The following is a 23,548-nucleotide window of genomic DNA, read 5'->3' on the forward strand; positions in this document are numbered from 1 at the left end:
GTTCTAGAGTAGCATTATGAAAATGATCTGGAGCTGGGTGTTGTGACACACGCCTTTAATTCCAGCACTCGGGAGGCAGAGGATAGGTGGATCACTGAGAGTTCGAGGCCAGTCTGATCTACAAAGTGAAACCAGGACAGCCAAGGCTACAGAGAAACCCTGTCTTGAAAAACCAAAACCAAAACCAAAAAAACCAAAACCAAACCCCTGAAAGGCGTGGTTAAGAGATCCAGTTTGGTAGCACACACCTTAATCCCAGCACTCTGGGAGGCAGAGGCAGGAGAACCTCTGAATTCAAGGCCAGCCTAGTCTACAAAGTGAGTGCAGGACAGGCAATGCTACACAGAGAAACCCTGTCTCAAAAAACCAAAACAAACCCAACAAGAAAAACCATAAACAAACCAAAAACGAGAGAGAGAGAGAGAGAGAGAGAGAGAGAGAGAGAGAGAGAGAGAGAGAGAGAGAGAAGAGTAGAGTGCGCGCCCAACCTAGTTTGGCATGCACCAAGTCCTGGATTTGATCCCCAGTATCACTATTATCTGCGGGGGTTGGGGGTGGTGCAGACTAGAAGATCAGCAATTGAAGGTCATTCTCAGCCAGAGGCCAGCATTGGCTACATAAGACCCTTAAAAACAAACAAAAAAGAGATGTTTTTGTAAAACAAAAATTACTAGAAAATATAAAAAAAACCCACAACAAATAGCTCTTGATGGTATATTTATAGATATTAACCTATTAAATTGCTCCATGCTTCCAAATTCTTGCTCTTTCTTAAATGACTTGACCAGTCATTTAAGGGTCTGAAGGCTGGCACCAACTAATGGGTCAGACTTTTAGCTGCATTCTTCTAGAATAACTAAAACTGAATCTCATCACGTCAGAGCAACAGAAGGAAGCATTGCCCTTAGGCACGAGTCACGAGATGGCCACCTAGTGGCCTTTCCAGCCTTAAACGGAACGCTGGCCCCTAAACCCCTCACTGCTCCGTGTTCTCTTAGCTTAGCATTCAAGGCTTATTCTCAAACTTTTTTTTTTGGAGGTGGGGTAGTGCTTTGCTGATGATAGGCCGGTACTCTACTGCTGAGCTACATTCTCAGCCTTCAGAAGAACTTTTCTTTCTTCTCTCTTTTGCTTTTGAGACAGGGTCTACGTAGATCAGCCTACCTCTGCCTCCCAAGTGCTAGGATTAATTCTGACTGAAATCTTAATCTAGGAATTTATTCTCCCCCCCTTCCCCCCCCCCCCAGACAGGGTTTCTCTGTGTAGCCAAAGGCTGTCCTGGACTTGCTTCGTAGACCAAGCTGGCCTCAAACTCAGTGATGGGATTACAGGTGCCTGCCAACATGCCCGGGTTAGGAATTTATTCTTAAAACCTCAAGTTTATCTTAAAGTGAAAATAAGTCTAGCTTAGTCACCATAAAACTTTTTTTAACATCATGCTGGGTAGTGGTGGCGCATGCCTTTAATCTCAGCACTTAGGAGGCAGAGGCAGGTGGATCTCCGTGAGTTCGAGGCCAATTTGGACTACAGAGTGAGTTCCAGGACAGTCAGAGCTCAGAGTAACCGTGTCTCAAAACAAAACAACAACAAAAACTTTTAAAATGTCTAGAGCCAGGTGGATAAATAAATCAACTTTCCATAGTACATTTTATGAAACCAAGTGTTGAGATTTGTTTTTTTTTTCTTTTCAAAAATATGGATTTTTTAATGAAATGGCTAACTCAACTTTGATACAGTTTGTTTCAGTGAACTTTACATAACCCCATGGTACCAACAAAGGGATTAGTTGTAGATTTCCCCCACTGGTTTCTTACTTTCATGTCAAGCCAGTGATAACATGCACAGAACTGGTGTACTGAAAAAAAATCTCTTTTAAAACATAATCCACAGGCAGCATTTGCAAGAGATTTTTTTTTCTTTTTTTTTTTTTTTTTTTTTTCGAGACAGGGTTTCTCTGTGTAGCCTTGGCTGTCCTGGACTCGCTTTGTAGACCAGGCTGGCCTCGAACTCACAGCGATCCGCCTGCCTCTGCCTCCCGAGTGCTGGGATTAAAGGCGTGCGCCACCACGCCCAGCTCGAGATTTTTTTTTTCAAGGCAGGGTTTCTCTGTGTAGCCTTGGCTGTCCTGGACCTGCTTTGTAGACCAGGCTGGCCTTGAACTCACAGCGATCCACCTCGTGCTGGGATTAAAGGCGTGTGCCACCATGCTCGGTGAGATATGCTTTAAATATAATTTTAAAAATAGATTTCAAATAGTGAGAAAAAAGAATGTAAAACATTAAAACTAGGGGACAGAAGAAATGGCTCAGCAATGAAGAGCACTGGCTGTTCTTTCAGAGGGCCTGGGTTCAGTTCTCAGCATCCACATGGCAGCTCACACCTGTAACTCCAATTCCAGGGGACTAAAAACCCTCATACATTCATTCATGCAGGCAAAACACCAGTGAACATAAAATAAAGACAATTAATAAAAATATTAAAACTATTTAATATAGATCATATATAACACTGCCATATATTTAGATAAGGCATTAATTTAATTTTCCTTTTTTTTTTTTTTGAGACAGGGTTTCTCTGTGTAGCTTTGGCAGTCTTAGAACTATGTAGCCCAGGCTGGCCTTGAACTCTTAGAGATCCACCTGCCTCTGCCTCCCGAGTGCTGGCATTAAAGGTATATATGCCACCACTGCCTGGCTTACATTCCTTTTTTAAATGCAGCTAGTACAAAATTATGTGTTGTTACTTTTACCTGATGGTAATGCTCTCCCAATCTTACTCAAAACTTAGATGCCACCATTGATTCCTCTTTCCCTCACTCCACGTTTAACGAAGACAGATTATGTCTAATACCAACTGCTTCACGGGTTATCTGCTTTTTCAACTCACTGCTCCACCCGCCCCGCTCCGTCCTCACCGCTCCGTCCTCACCGCTCCGTCCTCACTGCTCCATTCTCACTGCTCCATCCACACTGCGCCATCCTCACTGCGCCATCCTCACTGCTCCACCCACACCGCTCCATCCACACTGCTCCATTCTCACTGCTCCATCCACACTGCTCCATTCTCACCGCTCCATCCTCACTGCTCCACCCTCACTGCGCCATCCTCACTGCTCCACCCACAGTGCTCCATCCTCACTGCTCCACCCACAGTGCTCCATCCTCACTGCGCCATCCTCACTGCTCCACCCACACCGCTCCATCCACACTGCTCCATCCTCACTGCTCCACCCACACCGCTCCATCCACACTGCTCCACCCACACCGCTCCATCCACACCGCTCCATCCTCACTGTTCCATCCACACTACTCCATCCTCACTGCTCCATCCACACTGCTCCATCCTCACTGCTCCATCCACACTGCTCCATCCTCACTGCTCCATCCTCACTGTTCCATCCACACTGCTCCACCCACAGTGCTCCACCCTCACTGCTCCACCCACAGTGCTCCACCCTCACTGCTCCACCCACAGTGCTCCATCCCTGCAGGCTTCATCTTACCAAAGTTTTGGCAGCTTTTTCTCACCATCCCTTCTTTGCTCCCCCTGACTTCTGCCATACTGACCTTCCTGAGGTTCCCTTGGACCTCACAAATTGCCCCAGCTTCTTCCCAGCTCAAACACTTTAGGTGAGGCCGGACACAGGGTTTCTCTGTGTAGCCTTGGCTGTCCTGGACTCGCTTTGTAGACCAGGCTGGCCTCGAACTCACAGAGATCCACCTGCCTCTGCCTCCCGAGTGCTGGGATTAAAGGTGTGCACCACCATACCCGGCCCTTTGTTTTTTTTTTTACTCAGCGAACTACTTTATCCAGTCACCCTTTCATTTTCTTTGTGAAATTATGGGATATTATCTGTTTTAAAACTTTAGTTGGTCTTCCCTTCACTACAAATAGCAGCAGAGCCATGTTCTTTGTTGCTCCTTTGATCTTCTCTAGCACACAGAACAGTAGTAGAAAGGTGTGCTCCAACGGGCACTGAGCGAGCATAGCCAGCGACTGCTGACTGGACAGGCCTGCAGGCCCTACGTGCTCCGACAGAGGCGGCACCTAGCACACACTCCTCTCCCTTCTCCTTCCGGTGAGCACACCACCGTCCCTCAGTACCGACCCACTTGGCAGCCAACTTTGACCCCTTTCAGTCATTCTCACAGCCATGCCTTCATTCCTCCTTGTGACTCCCTCACTGTCTTCCAAATTAGCTTCTTCCTGCCTTGGACTATTTACTGAATAGTTACCAGTCAAAAAAGTATCAACTCATTGGTTGACCTGACATTTAAGGCTGTCACTAAACTTCTACAGGGACATCTCTGAGAACGACTTAAGTGACCTGTTTTTACCCAGTCCTTGCCTCTTAAACCTTCGCATTATTGTTTCCTTTGGTTGGAAGCCCTGCACCAAGTCTCTTACTAAAGCGAACGGCTTCCACGGGGCCATTTGATTTCTCCTTCCAGGTTAGTGGCGGGCGGGTGGGATCTTCCTCTGAGACCACAGTGTACTCAGTAGCTTTTCGAGCACAACCACTGATGATGTACACTTGTTTATATGCTACAGCAAGAATTCTGCGGAAATTATTAGCTATTCGCTCAAAATGTTACGGAAGGCATGACAATTAAAAAAAAAAAATCCACCCACAAGCCCTTAATCCCAGCACTTGGGAAGCAGAGGCAGGCATCTCTCTGAATTCCAGGCCAGCCTTGTCTACAAAGAGAGTTCCAGGACAGCCAGGGCTATTACACAGAGAAACCCTGTCTCCAAACACCGAAAATAAAATATTAAATCAAAAGAAAAACACACAGAATATGCTTCCTTCATACTGGTTACTCTGCTACGTCATACTGACTACAAACTTTCACTCTATTAATATAAAGAGCAAGTAGAGGTACAACTACTTATCTGAGGTCACACACACAGATCAGTGGACAACATGGATCTCTCTTAAGCCTTTTTGCTCTTAAGTGAAATCCCCGGTGATTCCTAGATGGCGGATGCCCAAAGTTCCACGGGTAGTGGGCCTTCTGTTAAATATACGTGTCACTTTGAAAATATTGTGTAAGTTAAATTTACATGGCCTTTTTCTCACAAATCACCATCTCCCAATAAACTCTTGGTTTAAAAATTAAATGTAACACTGGGCATAGTGGCACACGCCTTTTAATTCCAGCAATCGAGAGGCAGAGGCAGGCGGATCTCCATATGAGTTCAAGTCCACCCTATTCTAAAGTGAGTCCCAAGACAGGTAAGGATGTTACAGAGAAACCCTGTCGGGGGTGGGGGCGGGGGTGGGGGTGGGGGTAAGCCAAGAAAAAGAAATACAGCATAAACACTGACACCATAGACACGTAGTAAAGTGTGACTGTTACAACATAAAAAAAAAAAGCCGCAGAAACATCCTTATCGCATACGACCAGTAAACACCAGGTGAAGAGGACACATCCTTTGTTCCTGACCTGGCACCACAACTAGCGATCCAGGTCTACCTTCCAGGACCAGTTTAAGGTAAATAATGGTTCCTGACTGCACTTCCGCATGCCGGGAACCGGCCAGGACATCCCACAAGCAAGTTTAAACTCCGGGCGAGCCGTAGTCCCTGCGTTTTAGGTGTCACACCGAGGAGACAGGTCGCTTAGCACAACGCACCCCAGTTCCCACACATCCTGCCCCGCCGCGCGGCGCGAACACTCGGCCGCGCACATGGCCACCGCAGCGCTCACCCCGCTGCCGCGCAGGCGCCGGGCGAGCCGGGACTTGCGGTCGCCCGGCGGATCATTCCGCGCAGCCTTTGTGTGGCCGAACGCTAGAAATGGCTTATTTCCTTTCCCTGTGTCTAAAGTCAAAACCAGACCCTTTCGTCCCTTTCTCTCGCCGGAACGGGGCCGGGGGAGGGCGGCGGCAGGCTTGCTCCTGGGGGCGGCGGGGCGGAAACCGGCGCGGGTTGGCGAGGCCGCCGCAGGCATGCTGGGAGCTCGCCCGCCGTGTCCCTCCGCGCCGACGGGGACTTTTCGGTGGGGATTTTGGGCGCCGACCAGACGCGGCATTTTCGGAAAATAGCGCCCTGTGCAGCGAAGCGCTCTGTGTGTGGTGGGGCCGCGTCAGCCCTGCCGGCTCCGAGGCGCCGCGGTCCCCGCACCTCCTCCCGCCGCTCCCCCGCCGCCGCTCCCGAAGCTTTTCCAGGTCAGTGCGGGTCTGTGTAGGGCCCTGTTACCACCGGATGTGGAAGTTGATCTCTTCGCTGGTAAAAAATAATTCCACTTCCCCCGGAACCCAGATCATCCCCGCGATTTCCTGTTTATTGCATTAAGGCGCCGGGTTTCCGGGGCTCCCGGCCCCGCTCGTTTGGCGGGGGTCGGCGGGGTCGGCCTGGGTGTCCGCGCCACCGCCGCCGCGCTTTGTCCGCCCCGGCGCTCGGCTTCTGGGAGGGGCGGCAGACATGGTGGCGGCCGCCGCCCCCCTTCTCGGCCAGGCGCCGCGGCCTCCCGCGGGCCTCACGGGGCCCTGGCTGCGGTGGGGTCGCAGGGATCCCGGAGGGTCCGGGCCGGTGGGGGCGGGCGGCGGGCCAGGTGGCGCGGCCCCCGCCCGCTCCTTTGTCTTGGTGGCCTTGATGGCCCGGCCCGGCTGACGACAAGCGGGAAGGCCGCGCCGGGGCCCACGGGGTCCACGGGGCCCGCGGCGCTCGTGTCTCTGCCGGAGCAGGCGGGGCTGGACAGGGTAGACGCGAGAGTCCTGAACGGACGGAGCGTGCCGTTCTTAGTGGCCGAGACTTTTGGCCCCCAGAGACTTCGCTGCCGGAACCCACGCGAGCGCGGGTGCGGGAGAGCCGCGAGTTTTCGTCCGCTCCTCTCTTGCCTGGGGCACAGATCGGTGTTGAGAGTTCTCCCCCAGTGTTGGAGCCGCGTGCCCAGCTTGAAGTGTGCATCTCCAAAATGAAATGAAGGACTGGCACGGGCCTACTTGGCTGTGTTTGCCTTTGAAGCTTTTTTGCCTTATACCCGTTTGGACTGTGTAGAGCAGATACACTCGTTTAAAGGTGGGGGTGGGGTGGGGGCGCGAGACGACAGGACTTCCGAAAGGGAGCTTCACAACGTGGAAATAATTTTAAGTTTTTTTCTCCAGACCCTGGTTTGCTGTCTATTCAGGCAAGTTACTTTCTGGCAAGAAGTGCTGTTCCTTGGGAAGTAGTTGCCGTCCCAGAACTTGAAAGGCACTGAATTTACTATGCAGAAGATAGTTTATCTCTCAGAGATTCACCTAGGTTAATTTAAATTTAACTGATAGATTTTGACTTTTAGGCCTTCAGACTCTGACTTTGAGCGTTAAGGAAACTGGCAGCTGTTATCCCTTTACTCATTTTTTTTTGGGGGGGGGACATCAGGAATCATGGTTTATGTCTTAACTCATGACTTAGGCAATAGTCACATTGTTTTGCATTTTTGCAAATCTTCTTAGTGCCCAGTTTAATAGAAAACAGATTCTTGAATCTATTTTTGCAGGCTGTCTTGTGATATGCCACATAATCACTGGAAAGCACTGTACATCATCATACTTTTTTCTTTTTAAAAAATATGACCTCCCATCCTGTTCCCAGCATGTAAGTACAATCAGGATATTGTGCAAGACAAACCTAAAATGTGAGTGAGAAGAATGAGTCCTGTATTTTCGGGGAGAGAGTTGAGGACTTTTTAAACGATACGATTTAGAGTCCTAAGCATCACAAAGATTATACTTTAATGATAGTATTGAAAACTCAGGAAGATTTGGAAGTAGTCAAAGTGACGAGTCATTTTAAAGTTCCAACTCGCATGTTTAATGATGTGCACAGGCACTAAAGTAGATTTACAAGCACAGTAGATGTCCTTTTTCATGAGGGCACGTGCACCAAAGGAGTTTCAGACTTCAGTGGATCGAGACCTTGGCTGAAATAAAGCATAAATAATATGCATATGTAATTTACATAAATAAGCCCTTAGCCTCCTTTCTGAGTCAGTCTGGGTTTCCTAGGTTTGGGTGATTAATGTGTAAAATTTCAAGATGAGTTTGGCTCTAATGGTTTTGGAAGGGAACTGAGTTTCCAATGGTTTTTTTGTGACCTCTAGTCTGGTTCTGTCAGTCAGCCTTTCTCTGCTGTTCCATCAACAGGAAGCATCTGGCCATTCTTCATGTAATTGTCAGAAAGTGCCAGGTGCATTTTTAATGTTTGCTATTCATTTAAGAAAAAACAAAACAAAAAAACCAGAGCCTGGCAGGGTGGCTGGTGGACGCTTTTAATCCCAGCACTTAGGAGGCAGAGACAGGCAGAGCTCTGAGTTCAAGGCCAGCTCTTTCTACAAAGTGAGTCTAGGACAGCCAGGGTTTGTTTGCCACACAAGAAAAATCCTGTCTTACTAAAAACAAAAATAAAAAGGACAGGATCTTAATTTTACTTGATTTTGTGTCCCTGGCACAACCTACCCCCCCATGGCATTTTAAAAACCTGTATCTCTTCAGGTACGGGTAAGGCAAATATTGCAAACTCAAAATTTGCCACATGTAATTATAAGTCAAGTTCATTTTTGTTTGTTTTTTGAGGCAGGGTTTTTCTGTGTAGCCCTGGCTGTCCTGGACTCACTCCGTAGAGCAGACTGGCCTTGAACTCACAGAGATCTTCCTGCCTCTGCCTCCCGAGTGCTGGGATTAAGTGTGCCACCATACTCTGCCAGAAATTCATTTTTGAGGAAGCTCAATTTTCTCATAAGTAGTCTTGAGCCAGTGTACTTGCACTAATGGGGTCCAACCCTGATTTCACTGGGAGACATTAGAGACGCTGGTCAAGTTCTTGGACGTGTAGGAATTTATTTATAGATTGACAAATACAATAATTTAACATCTGTATAGAATGTAGTGATCAAATTAAGGGTAACACTTCTGTCTCAACTTTCGTGTGTGTGTGTGTGTGTGTGTGTGTGTGTGTGTGTTGGGACCCTTTAATTCCTCTGCCCTAGTTTATAAAACAAATAATTGTAAATTTTGTTCACTGGAAGGCAGGTAGCTTTCCAGTGACCCCATCCATCTGTGGCTTTTCAACTGACAATTATGCTTCTGTAGCATTATGTCTCAACTTTGGTTCAATTATAATTAGCATTTTGCTTTTCTGAAGAGGTTTGTTTTTCTTTTTTCTTCTTTTTTTTCAAGACAGGGTTTCTCTATGTAGCCTTGGTGTCCTAGACTTGCTTTGTAGACCCCGAACTGCAGAGATCCGCTGCCTCCCCCCTTCCCCCCCAGTGCTGGGACCACCATACCTGGCTGCTTTTTATTTTTTATTTTTACTTCTTGTTTATTCGAGACAGGGTTTCTCTTGTCGGGGCCTGGCTCGAACTCACAGAGATCCTCCTGCCTCTGGCTCCCGGTGCTGGGATTAAAGGCGTGCACCACCACGCCTGGCAGTTGGGCAGTTGTTTCTTTATCTCTGTGTCAGAAGAATTAGAATTAGCACCTATTTCAGGGCAGTGGTGGCACATGTCTTTAATATCAGCACTCAGGAGGCAGAGACAGGCGGATCTCTGACTTTAAGGCCAGCCTGATCTTCAGAGTGCGTTCCAGGGCAGTCAAGGTTACACAGAGAAACCCTGTCTCAAAATAACAACAAAACCTCGTTAGGACCTGTTTGTTTTCTCCTAACATCAGCACTGTAGTGTTGTCCAGAAGGCTTAGTACATCTTCATTTGGGCTGGGGATGTTTATGCCATTGTTTTAGAGATTTAGGCTGGAAGGAATTTCTTCTCTAAAGATAATTCTTGATATTACAAAGATGTGAAGAATACCAGTTGAAACACTGTTGATAACAGGAGTGGTTACTGAGTTTTATTGGTGCAGCATGGATCGTTCTAGTATCCGTCATGGAGGTGGGGATCATTAAACACATTCTTACGTATAAAGTGCTTAGAATGATGCCTTAGAGCAGTGGCTTTCAAACTTTTTTTTTCCTCCGAGACAAGGTTTCTCTGTAGCCTTGGCTGTCCTGGACTACCCTTGTCAGCCAGGCTGGCCTTGAACTCACAGTGATCCACCTGCCTCTCTTCCTGAATGCTCGGATTAAAGGCTTGCGCTACCACACCTGGTTGTTTGTAACCTCCTTAATGTTGAAACCCTTTAATACAGTTCCTTATGTGATGACCCCAACCATAAAATTTTGTTGCTATTTCATAACTAGTTTTGCTACTGTTATGAATTGTAATTTAAATATATGTTTTCCGGCAGTCTTAGGTGACCCTGTGAAAGGGTTGAAAATTGCTGCCTTAGTAGATCAGTAAATTTTAGGCTTTTTGTTTGTTTGTTTGTTTGTTTGTTTTTTGAGACAGGGTTTCTCTGTGTAGCCTTGGCTGTCCTAGACTCGCTTTGTAGACCAGGCTGGCCTTGAACTCACAGTGATCCGCCTGCCTAGGTTTTTGTTTCTTAAACAGGATTTCAGTTTAACTGTTTTACCAAACCAAACCAAACCAAACCAAACCCAAGTTCTGCCATTCTGTAGACTAAATGAAAGAGGCATCTTGTATTTTCAGGAATCTAGCTGCCATGTTTTAACTTTTTCTCTCTGATTACTTCATTGTCTGTAAAGGTTTATTCCCCTTGTTCAGATGTGCAGCCATAAAGTGGGAGAAGAAAATAAACTTGAGAATCTCGTACAGTTCTCGGCCTCACTCTTTATTTCATTATGTTCAGAGCCCAGGTCAGGTTTCGCTCCAGGTTCTTTTACTACCTTCCTGATCTACTGAACTATTAGGTACCGAATTCAGACTGCTTGAGAGAACCTCCTTCTTGTCAGCAGTAATTTTTAAAATCTTGATTATACGGAGCCAATATAGATAATTGCTTGACTTTCTTCAGGAAATTTTTAGGCTTATATGTGTGTGTATTTTGTTTGCATGCATGTATGCATATCATGTACATGCCTAGTTCCTGCAGAGATGAGGGCATCAGATCCCCTGGGATTGGAGTGAAGGTTGGCTGTGTATCATCATGAGGGTTCTAGGAATTGAACCCCTGTGTTCTGCAAGAAACAGTGCTATTGACTGCTGAGCCGTTTATTTCATAAAGGCTCATGAGTTTATTTCTTTGTATTTACTATTCTATCCCCTTCTGTCTTCTCTGTGTGATGCTTGCCATTCATGTCAAGGACAAGATCATCCGTTCTCTCTCCCTCCTTCTCTCACTTTCTCCCTCTGGCCTTCTCCCTCCCCTCTTTTCTCTCTTTCCCCGGATAGCTGTTTTTGTGCTGCTGCTGTCTGAGAGTGTAAAGGCTCGTGCTTTAGTGGAAGGCTAAGGAGTTTCCATCACCTTTAGATTTATTACTTTCTAACTTCCTATCAGTTCCCAGTTTCCTATCGAGTTGTCTAGGATACATGCTTTCCCTTCATTGTATCCACCAATCAGGAGTTTGCCCTAGATTGTCCTTCCTTGAATCCACCCTGCATATGGCAGCCAGAATAATTTCTCCCAAGACTTCCAAATCTCATCCTTCTGAAAGCCCAAGGAGAGAGTTTACCTTTGGTCTTTGTATTCTCCACTGTGCTGTTGACCTTTGCACTCACCGCTGTGCCAAGCAACATGAATTGAACCTGTGCTCAGTAAGTGTTTGAAGTCAACACTTTGAATAACCTCCAGTAGTCTGCAGAGTAAAGTCTACTTTCTGATACTCATACTTTATCTTACTACATTCTGCTTCTTTGACTTTATTACTTACTCTAGCATAATGAAACTTCTGTTTTCTCATTGATTACATTCTTCCTTCCATTTAAACACTTACGCAGAATCACATGTGTCATGCCAGGCTCTGTTGAGATCTCCTAATAATCAGTAAAACAAGACAGAGTCAACCGGGTACTGGTGGTACACACCTTCAATCCCAGCGTTGAGGGAGGTGGAGAAGCAGACGCAGGTGGAGCTCTGAGTTTGAGGCCAGCCTGGTCTATAGAGTGAGTTCCAGAACAGCTAGTGCTACACTAAGAAACTGTTTTGCAAAACCAAACCAGACCAAACCCAAGACAAAGTCCTGTTCTCAGAGCTGCCCTTTGAGTAAAGGGTGTAGGCAGTGGTTTCTGTGTAAGGTAAAACAGGAATAAAGCTAGGTCAGGGAAGAGAGGGTGTGATGCGGCTGCCACTCGAGTAGCCAGAGAAACCTGGTCCCTAGATGTCAGAGTGAGCGAATATGTTCTGGATTGAGGAAACTCAGGATCCTAAGTGGTGGGGTACATGCTTAGCTTGTTAGGTTCACTGAGACCTACCTGTCTTTGAACCTGTATAGCAACAATCAAAGTAGTTTTCAAGCTTTTTAAAACTCCTGGGCCTTACATATCATTCTCTTTTCTTTTTCTTTTTCTTTCTTTTTTAAGATTTATTTATTATGAATACAGGGCTTTGTCTCATGTACACCTGCACACCAGAAGAGGACACCAAATCACATAGATTGTTGTGAGCCACCATGTGGTTGCTGGGAATTGAACTCGGGACCTCTGAGCCATCTCTCCAGTCTCTCACACACCATTTTTAGTTCCCAAATATAGTAGCCCACAGTAGGAAATACATTTTTTTTTACACATGGTAGTCATTTATACTCACGACTGTATTTTTGTGCATATGTGTTCATGTAACTATATTGTATGCTCAGATTTATTTTGGCGTTTTGAGACAGGGTTTCTCTGTGTAACCTTGGCTGTCCTGGACTCCCTTAGACCAGGCTGGCCTTGAACTCACAGAGAACTGCCTGCCTCTGCCTCTCTGAGTGCTGGGATTACATGCGCCTGGTGTGAACTACTGCTCTTAAAGTGTGAGCATATAGTCGTCCAGGGGATGCACACCTGTAATCCTAGTAATCCCAGGGAGACAGGGGCAGCAGACCTCTGAGTTCGAGGCCAGCCTGGTCTACAAAGAGAGTCCAGGACAGCCAGGGCTCTGTGTAACAGAGAAATCTTGTCTCAAAAAATTTTTTTTTCCTTTCTTAAAAAAATTATATTTAGCTGGGCCAGGTGGCCCACACCTGTAATCCTAGCACTTGGGGAGGCAGAGGCAGGCGGATCTCTGTTAGTGTGAGGCCAGTTTGGTTTCCATAGGGAGTTCAGGACAGCTGAGACTACACAGAAATCCTCTTGAAATACTAAATCAAACCAAAGTTATATTTAACATTTCCCCCTTTTGTTCTATGCACCGAAGCTATGGCATCACACTTTTCTCACGTACTCATGACTATTCTACTCCTTAGCCCAAGATTCTGATTTTTAAAGCACATATATTGCTTTTATTGAATTTTTACTTGACCGTACTTCAGAGTAGATCCTTTTTTGTTTAGTTTTGTTTTTTGAGACAGGGTTACTCTGTGTAGGTTTGGCTATTCTGGACTTTCTTTTTAGACCAGGCTGGCCTCTGCTTCCTTGAGTGCTATGATTAAAGGTGTGCACCAACAATTCCAGCTGCAGACCCCTCCTTAATAGTGCTAATCTTAACTGTCCATACCGTGGCTGTATGCAACATTAAATTTGTCAATGTCCCTTTTCTTTCCAAACCATACATTCTGTATTTCTGCTCCACTTGTTCTTTTTCATTATAAACCTCTGTAACTGTTGTCAATAACCATGGTGTTGACTCAACAATGTGCTGTCTCCTCCCCCCCCCCCCCCAAGACAGGGTTTCTCTGTTAGTCTTGGCTGTCTTGGACTAGCTTTGTGGACCAGGCTGGCCTTGAACTCACTGATCCACCTGCCTCTGCCTCCGAAGTGCTGGGATTACAGGTGTGTGCCACCACGCCCTGCTCATTGTGCAGACATTTTCTCTGCCCAAGAAATTAGTTCATTACTTTTTCATTTAGCCTCAGGTAAGTTCTTAGGACATGAGCAAAAACCAGCCAGGATTTTTGCCAAAAATACCTTACAAATGGCCTCTAGCACCAGTTGTTGGTATTGTTCTCCTCTGCAACCTCTTCAGCTGGCCCTACACAGATTGCATTGCCCTCAGAGTGCTGTTTTCCAGGCTGTTGTAAGAATACCCCTTTGAACTTTGATTACAGCACACAACTGCTTTTCCAGTCCAAAGTTCCAAAGTCTCTACATTCCTCAAAAACATTGTGTGTATAAACAACAACAACAACAAAAATATGGTCAGGGTCTTCACAGCCACTGTCCCCTCTTGGTACTAACTTTGTATTAATTAATTTTATGTTGTTATGGCAATATGACCATGACAGTTTATAGAAGAGTTTGTGGCGTGGAATCCTGGCCTCCATTAATCACATTTGCAGCAGTTTGCATTTGTTGCTTTTTAAGAGCAGAAAATTCTTTTTTTAAGATTATTACTGTTTGGGTTTGGTTTGTTTGTTCTTTCTGAGACAGGATTTCTCTGTTATCTTGGCTGTCCTAGACTCGCTTTGTAGACCAGGCTAGCCCAGAACTCACAGCAGTCCGCCTCCTGAGTGCTGAGATTAAAGGCGTGTGTCACCATGCCCGGCTTGTTTGGGCTTTTTGAGATAGGATTTTGAGACAAGGCCACTCTTCAGAGAGCCCTGGCTGTCCTGGAACTTTTGTGTAGACCAGACTGCTCTTGACTTGACAGAGATCTACCTGCCTTTGCCTCCCAAGCCCCAGGTTCAAGGTAGGTGTGCTCCAACACCCAGCTCTGAGCTGGGGGAGGTTTTGCCCTGAGGACACTTTTTTTGCTTAGATCAGGCCTATTCTTAATCTGCTATATTTTGAATTGGTAATTTTTTTTATTGGAAAACAAATATACAACTTGAAATGGATTTGAGGTACAAATTGTGCCGTAAGCAGATTTTCTTTAAGTGGCTAAGCAAAGTTTAAAAAGCAAATAACAATAAAAGAAAATGTTTCTAGTACAATACAAACAGTATAAAAAAGTAGTGTAGGAATACCTGGATAAAGCCGTTCTGCAAGAGTGCAACTTTAAGTACATATTGTTGACTGTCGATAGCATAGTCCACGCAGAGTCATGACTCCACACCTCAACAACATGTTTACAGTTCCTAAAAACTACTAAAAAAAAAAAAAAAAAGACATAACCCAGATGTTCCCTCATTTGACCAACTCCATCTAAGTGTAGATGGCTTAGATACAGCAGAGTAAGCCACATGCAACATGTTACTTGATCAGTTTCCTAAAATAAGGTTTGACAATGACAGATAAAGGAAGAAAACATGGAGGAATGAAGTCCTAATTCCTATACATGCATATTCTTTGACAGTAGGGGGAACCTTTTACAGATAAGTTACAAACAAATTTAACACATCCTGTACAATGCGCCATCATTTGTACAAACTTCATAGTTTGCTTCCCTGACCATCGCCATCAATGTCTGCTTCCCTGATCATCTCATCAGCCTCCTCTTCATCTGTTAACTTCGCCAGGATTTGTCATCACACGGTGAAGCTCTGCTGCACTGATGTAGCCATTGTCGTCCTTATCAAACACGAGGAATGCTTCTCTAATTTCCTCACTGTCTGCGTCCTTCGTTTTCCTTGCCGTCATTGTCAGAAACTCAGGGAGGTTAATTGTGCCATTACCATCCGCATCTACTTCATCATCATGTCTTGCAGCTCTGCTTCTGTGGGGTTCTGCCCAAGAGACCTCATCAGAGCCCCTAGTTCCTTTGTTGTTAAAGTCTCGTCACCATCCTTGTCAAATAGTGAAAAAGCCTCTTTGAATTCCGCAATCTGCTCTTAAGTCAGTTGGTCAGCCATGCTGCAAGGGCTACTGGTTTCCAAGTCACCACCAGACAAAGCTATTCTGCTCTCTCGCTCCACTTGGACTAATCTAATCTGCTATTTTATCAGCACAAGCCTGGGCTCTAACATTGAATTTCCCAATTTTTAAAAAAAGATTTATTTATTTATTATTTATGCAGTAATTTGCCTGCTTGTGTGCCTGCTTACCAAAAGAGGGCACCAGATCTCATAGTAGATGGTTGTGAAGCTACCATGTGGTTGCTGGGGATTGAACTCAGGACCTTTGGAAGATCAGACAGTGCTCTTAACCACTGAGCCATCTCTCCAAATTGTACTTTTTCTTTCTTTTTTTCTTGTGTATTTCTTTTTGTTCTACTTGCTCCCTTTCACTGTAGACCTGCCTAAGAGTGGTTGCTAATGATCATATCAGAGTCAGCAATAGACTGTCTTGAGATCTCCTCAAGGCTGGGCATAGAGAGAAACCCTGTTAAGGAAATCTCAGCCTGGCATGGTGACGCATGCCTTTAGTCCCAGCACTCGGGAGGCAGAGGTTGGCAGATCGCTGTGAGTTTGAGGTCAGCCTGATCTACAAAGCAAGTCCAGGACAGCCAAGGCTACACAGAGAAACCCTCTCTTGAAAAACCAAAGCCAAAACAAAAACAGAAACAAATGAATAAACAAGAAGAAAATCTCCACTAAAGCAATAGTTCGTTACTTTTGATAGTGGCCAGACCTTGCAGCAGCATCCATAGGGTTTTGTATTTAGAGTCATGAAGGATACATGCCTAAAAAGGTTGTGGGATCTGAGTTCCTTCATGGAGGGCTGAGAGGCTGTGTGATGCGAGGATTGTTTTGGGGTCCTCCAAATCCTAGAGCTGTGAAATAGCTGCTAAAGAAAGCTGCGCATAGGGAGTTGATCCAGCCCAAGAGAGAGAAGTGTGTTGCATCAAGACAGGGTTTCTGTGTGACAGAACTCCCAAGCTAGCCTCTAACTCACTGAAGTCCTTCTGTCTCTGCCTACCAGAGTGCTGGGATCAAAGGCGTGCACCACCTTGCTGCCTACGGACTTTTAGATAATGTTGAGTTTATGAAAGACTGGCCTTTTGAAATTGGACTGAGTGCATTTTGCGTCATAATAGCACCCGCAGCATATGGGGCCAGGGAGTGGAGTGTGGAGGGTGAATGAGAGTGGCCCAGGAGACTCACGGGCTTCAGTGTTTCTTCTGCTGTAGATAGAGCTGTGTGGGAAAGATGAGGCGGCCTACCACTGAGGTAGGCTGTGAGTGTGTAAGGTGAGGTGTGCCACTGGGGTAGGCTGTGGTGTAAGATGAGGTGTGCCACTGAGGTAGGCTGTGAGTGTGTAAGATGAGGTGTGCCACTGAGGTAGGCTGTGAGTGTGTAAGATGAGGTGTGCCACTGGGGTAGGCTGTGGGTGTGTAAGATGAGGTGTGCCACTGAGGTAGGCTGTGAGTGTGTAAGATGAGGTGTGCCACTGGGGTAGGCTGTGGGTGTGTAAGATGAGGTGTGCCACTGGGGTAGGCTTTGGGTGTGTAAGATGAGGAGGTGCAACTGGGGTAGGCTGTGGGTGTGTAAGGTGAGGTGTGCCACTGGGGTAAGCTGTGGGTGTGTAAGGTGAGGTGTGCCACTGGGGTAGGCTGTGGGTGTGTAAGATGAGGTGTGCCACTGGGGTAAGCTGTGGGCGTGTAAGGTGAGGTGTGCCACTGGGGTAGGCTGTGGGTGTGTAAGATGAGGTGTGCCACTGGGGTAAGCTGTGGGTGTGTAAGATGAGGTGTGCCACTGGGGTAGGCTGTGGGTGTGTAAGATGAGGTGTGCTACTGGGGTAGGCTGTGGGTGTGTAAGATGAGGTGTGCCACTGGGGTAGGCTGTGGGTGTGTAAGATGAGGTGTGCCACTGAGGTAGGCTGTGGGTGTGTAAGATGAGGTGTGCCACTGGGGTAGGCTTTGGGTGTGTAAGATGAGGAAGTGTGCCACTGGGGTAGGCTGTGGGTGTGTAAGATGAGGAGGCGTGCAACTGGGGTAGGCTGTGGGTGTGTAAGATGAGGAGGCGTGCAACTGGGGTAGGCTGTGGGTGTGTAAGATGAGGTGTGCCACTGGGGTAGGCTTTAGGTGTGTAAAAGTTCTTAGATCTTTAATTCCAGTACAGAGGAAGCAGAGACAGGCAGATCTCTAGGAGTTCAAGGCAACCCTTGTCTACAAAGTGGGTTCTGTGTAGCCCTGCCTGTCCTGGACACGCTTTGTAGACCAGGCTGACTTCAAACTCAAAGCGATCCACCTGCCTCTGCCTCCCAACTGGTGAGATTAAAGGTGTGCCCCATCACTGCCCAGCGAAAAAAGATCTTAGGCTGCATAGATGAATATAATGATATTGTGTATTAGTGTTATACTACTGTATTAGTGTTAGTTTAATGCTGGTTAGTTAGTGGGTCAGGTAAAGCACGTGCTTTAGGCAGGGTAGCAGGGAGCAGAGAAGAGAGGGCCTCTGAGCAGTAGCATACACTCCAGGCCATGAGTGGTTTTGAGCAGGCTTGCATTGCTGAAGTGGGTGAAAGGATTTCGTGGGGAAGAGAGGCCGAGCTTTGCCGCAGATTGTCAGGCACAGGCTTTGAAGGTGGTAAGAAGGGCACTTCAGCCGGCACCTGGAGTCAGAGCCCAGTTCCTGAGGTACCCTGAGAAGTGTCTCCGCTTTCTGTGATTACCCCAGTGTGTTTAGCCTTGAGTTCTGAGAGAAGATTACGGTTGTAAGGAGTGGGGACCTTGCAGATAGATGGGTTCTTGTACCCTGGTAGTGTGAAGTGCACACTGATATAATAATACACTTTTTGTGACTGTGAGACCAGCCCTGGCTACATAGAAGGCTGTTTTAGAAAAGAAGTGGTGATCATTTTTCCCTTCTGAAGGGTTACACAGGGAGGAGAGCCCAGATTGAAATCCTCAGATGACACATGCTGCCTTCTACTTCAGAAGCTTCTCCATGTTATCTTAAAATAGAAGACAAAAAATTCATGATAGGAAAGTTCATTCAAATTGAGTGTACATGATACATTCTTTTACTCTTGCTCTCTTTGTATGATGGAGACCACAGTGACATGTGACAAGATTGTGAGGACTGTATTATTAGTGAAATTCTTTTCTATATCTTTATTTTTATTTCATGTGTAAGACTGTGGTGCCAGATGTGGTGGCACATGCCTTTAATCCCAGCACTCTGGAGGCAGAGGCAGGCGGTTTCTAGGACAGCCAGGGGTACACAGAGAAACCCTGTCTCAAAAAACGAGCAGACAGAAAAAGTTTGTGGCATGTCTGTCTGCACCAAGTGTGTGCAGTGCCAGTGGAGGCCAGAGGAAGGTGCTGCTGGGTGCCCCGGCACTGGAGGGACAGGTGGCTCTGAGTTCTGTGTAGGTGCCCGGACTGACCCCAAGCCCTTTGCAAGAGCAGGAAGTGCTTAAACTACTGAGCCAGCTCTTCAGCCTCCTGAAGTCCACTTCTCATGAGAATGTTGACAATTAAATACTGATTGCCAAGGATATTTCATACGTACATCTATATACATGATAATTTACTATGTAAAACAAATGCTTTCAACATTTAAAATTAAACATTAAAAGGTTTTTAAGCTTACCTGTAACCTAGTTTTTTTGTTTTGTTTGGTTTTGACCCTGCCTGCCTTTGCCTCCCAAACACTAGGAATAAAGGCGAGCGCCACCATGCCCAGCCTTGTAATCTAGTTTTGATATAAATATTTTAATAAAAGTTTGTTTTTAATTGCATGAGTAATATGAGTTTTTTGTACAAACCTTACAAAATAAAAGGGAAATAAAAGAATTTTTTATTATCGTGCTTTATTGTTTCTAGTTCTTTTTCTGTGCCTTTTTTTTTACATATTTCAGTTATGTTGTATATACAGTTTAGGGTCTTGATTAAAAAAATTTACTTATATTATGAATACAGTGCTCTGTCTGCATATCTGTCAGAATGTCACATTATAGATGGCTGTGAGCCACCATGTGGTTGCTGGGAATTGAACTCAGGACCTCTGGAAAAGCAGTTTGCTCTTAACCTCTGAGCCATCTCTCCAGCGGGGGGTCTTGATTCTTAAGCCATTACATACTATTTTAAGTTTTTTGATTTTTGTTTTTGTTTTTTGAGACAAGGTTTCTCTGTGTAGCCTTGGCTGTCCTAGACTCGCTTTGTAGAGCAGGCTGGCCTCGAACTCATAGATCCATCCACCTGCTTCTGCCTCCCAGGGTGCTGGGATTACAGGTGTGTACCACCACATCCAGATTTTGTAAATATTTTTAAATGAAAGTATTAAAGATCATTTAAGTATGTATGGGTGTATAAGCTGCTGTTCTTGTAACCACTAGATGGCACTCATGTATAATTTTTGTGAGTGCAAATTTCTAGGTGGATCTTATTTAATAGGTTTTTTATTTATTTTATTTTATTTTATTTTATTTGTTTTGTTTTGTTTTTTGAGACAGGGTTCCTGTACTTGAGAGCTACCTGCCTCTGCTTCCTGAGTGCTGGGATTAAAGGTGTGTGCCACCACCACCCCACCTTAGAATTTTATTTTATTTTTTGTTTTTTGAGTAATATGTTTTAATTTAAACGAAACAATAGTTTATGCTAGACTATGGTAAACATTTAATAAGCAGTTTTTGTTTATTATTAATAGTTTTGTTTATTATTATTGTATTTATTTACTTGAATTTATTGTAATGGGTATTTATATTCTCAAAGAGAAAGGGAGTATTGAACTAAGTGGTGTAACATTCCATATACAGTAGGTTTTGGGATTAAATCATTAAACTTTACTGGTTTTTCTTTGGAGAAAATCAAGTAAATGATGAGCATATATTTTAATTGCTAACCCTTATCATTTTTTAAATATTGTTTTTCCCCCTGAAGATTTAACATATAATCAGTCTGAATGAACTGAAGACTTGACCCAGCATTTGTATGTGTGTGTGGTATTCATGTCTATATGTACATTTACATGTATATGAGCATGTGTACACGTGCACAAGTGCAGATGCATGTGTGCACATGAAGGCCAGAGGTTGAAATTGAGTCTTTAGGTCCTCTGCACTTTATTTATTGAAGGCAGAGTCTCACTGAGCTCGGAACACTCTGAACTCGGCTAGCCTTATCTCCACCTTTTAGGTGCTATGCTGCCCCATCTACCAGGTGTTCATGTGGGTTCTGGGAATCTGAACTCTGGTCCTCTGGCTACATGGCAGTCCCATTACCAGCAGAACCACCCCCAGCCTCTTTGTTGTTTTGTGAATTGATTCTCTTCCTGGTTATAGAATCTTTAAACTGAATCAGTTTAGCGGGGTGCAGTGGCCTGGTCTGCAAAGCAAGTCCAGGACAGCCATGGCTACACAGGGAAATCATGTCTTGAAAAACCAAACAAAAATCAACTTACTAAATTAAGTTACTTTTATTGTTGTTGGCATACATGATAGAGCAGTATATAAGTGTAAGTTTTAATCACCATTGACTACAGTAGGAATTACTTTAAAAATATTTTACATCTTTCAGCAACAACAGTTATTTCTTTTTGATGACTTCGTGGTCATCATGGTTTTTGTTTTGTTTTGCTTTTATTACTACTGTGTTAGATTCTTCTTTTTTAATAATTGAAATTCTGATGTCTTTAAAAATATTTTATTTAACTTTAATCTATGTACATTGGTGTAAGGGTGTCAGATCTTGGAGTTACAGACAGTTGTGAACTGCCACGTGGGTGCTGGGAATTGAACCCAGGTCCTTCAGAAGAGCAGGCAGTGCTCTTAACCACTGAGCCACCTCTCCAGCCCCCTGTGTTAGATTCTTGCTTATGCTTCCTCCACCTTTATTTTGACTTAGGTTTTTCTCTCTGTCTCTCTGTCTCTGTCTCTGTGTGTCTCTTCTGCTTTGTATATAGCCCTTTATTAGCAACTAAACTAGAAGGTATCTGTTATACACCATAGGCAGTTGTCTGTAACTTGAGATTTCTTATATCCTAGTACAGATTATCTATACATACTTTTATGTATGTATAGATGTATACTCTTTAATCCCAGTGCTCGGGAGGCAGAGGCTGGTGGATTGCTATGAGTTTGAGGCCAGTCCGGTCTACAGAGCGAGTCCAGGACAGCCAAGATAACATATAGAAACCCTGTCTCAAAAGCAAAAGAGCACAAAACAAAACAAAACTTCCACCCTTTTCTGTCTGTGTATAATTTGCAAAACTGATATGAAAGTGGAATATGTATACAGGATTTGTAAAGCGTACAAATTTCAAGTATGTTAAATGCTTTACAACCCACTTTCAAAAAACTGTGTGCCTGTGCATAAATTTGAAAAGGAGTTATTGATAATTTTGTATTTGGCATAGGAGCTACTGTCCAGAATGTATACAAATCAAGATGAAAAAAGCAGACTAATTTTAGAATGTGAGAACTGTAGTCTGGCACGCTGTAGTGATTCTTCAGAAGTTGCTGTCTGGCATAGTATGTCCAAGTGGACTTGCTGGATCAATCAGCACTGTAAATGTTTATGTTATACATAGCATTTAAAGGATAAGATTCATTTGAGAGCCATTTAAGTGAAATTTGGCTCATCTACAGAATAGATACTGTGTTCAGTAGTTTGGATTTTGCTCTTCTAAGAGAGGGATCAACTTGTCTTTTAAAGATTATGTAGTCTTTAGTAGGAAATTACTGCTTAAGGTTCTTCTGGCCTTGGACATGGTCTCTAGGAAACACCTTTATCTGAGATCAGAAGTTTAGTCTCTTTGCAGAGATTAAGGACCTTGGGTTACAGAAAAAATGGGGGTGGGAGTGGGGAAGGCAACAGAAGGTCACAGGTAAAAGAAGTGTTGCAAGTGTCACATGCAGAAAATAAAAAAACCCATATAAACTCCACAACTGGGTATGTTAGGCTTATTCTCCACCACAGGGTATGTTAGGAATTCTCTTGTCATTTTACAGAGAATAACTCCTAAGAAAGCTCATCTGTGCATACCACCTAGTGTTGATGGCTTTCTGTGGCTATTCCTTTGCGTGGCATGGATGGGCTCATATTACAGGCTCTCCTAAACATGATAATTTGGCATCGTTCTTTCCAGAGAGTCGATTGGTTGTCTTGTAATTATCTCTTTGTACCTCCTAACACATCTTCTAAGTGCGTGGCATGTTTTATGCCTTCCTGGAAGAAATGACCTTTCCACGCTCCTTCAGTCTCTCACATGTTCTTCCTGAGTGACAGCTGCCCGGGTCCACTTGTCACTTCTCCTTTATGGTCTCTCTACCTTGTGAGTGTATTCCTTTTTGGACAAATTTGAATCCCAGCTGCATCTGTTTTTTTTAAAGTCTCAGAAGATTCCTCGTCTTCACTTCTCCACAGGCTTCTAGTTTTCCCTGTTTCTCTTTCCATAGCATGTTATACGGTATCACAAAGTAAGCTTCTGGCTGGACAGCTTTCTGGATTTGGAAAGTTTCTTAATCCTCAGAATGACCGTCTCTGGAATCCGAGCGCCTCTGACCAGCTCAAGTCTTTGCTCACCTGCGGCTTCCTGTCACGGTCTTTTCTGACACGTCTTCCCTGCCTCCCTCTCCCTACCCCCTCTCTTGACTGGGACTTTAGAATTCTTGAATTCTCTAAAGATAAAATCTCTGTGTAGATTCTTAGTGAGACAGCTGTCCTGCTCCTAAGACCATTCAGCTCCCTGTTCAGTGCTTGCATGGAGTGTGAATTGTGCTCCTTTCTGGAAGACTAAGTGTGCGCTGTGTGCACAGGAGCAGAAAGTGTGTGTTTCAGAATTTGAGCACACTTTTTCAGAAAA

General features: G+C 44.9%; 1 protein-coding gene across 8 annotated transcripts in view; it reads left to right on the forward strand.

The window, feature by feature from the left end:
- The first annotated feature begins 5,298 nt into the window (after positions 1-5,298).
- Positions 5,299-23,548, forward strand: part of GABPB1 (GA binding protein transcription factor subunit beta 1) — a 53,679-nt gene continuing 35,429 nt past the window's right edge. Inside the window, exon 1 of one of the 8 annotated variants that reach the window (XM_084775272.1) lies at positions 5,299-6,232. In XM_084775272.1, coding sequence (XP_084631398.1) covers positions 5,801-6,232 — 432 coding nt within the window. In that variant the 5' untranslated portion in view covers positions 5,299-5,800. Of the gene's footprint in view, positions 6,233-7,013; positions 7,134-7,165; positions 7,586-23,548 lie in introns of those variants that run through there. The other 7 variants (XM_084775274.1, XM_084775270.1, XM_084775271.1 and 4 more) reach the window with 7 other exon arrangements.

Source organism: Acomys minous, assembly GCF_964271855.1.
Source record: "Acomys minous genome assembly, chromosome: 3".
Taxonomy (NCBI): Eukaryota; Metazoa; Chordata; class Mammalia; order Rodentia; family Muridae; genus Acomys; species Acomys minous.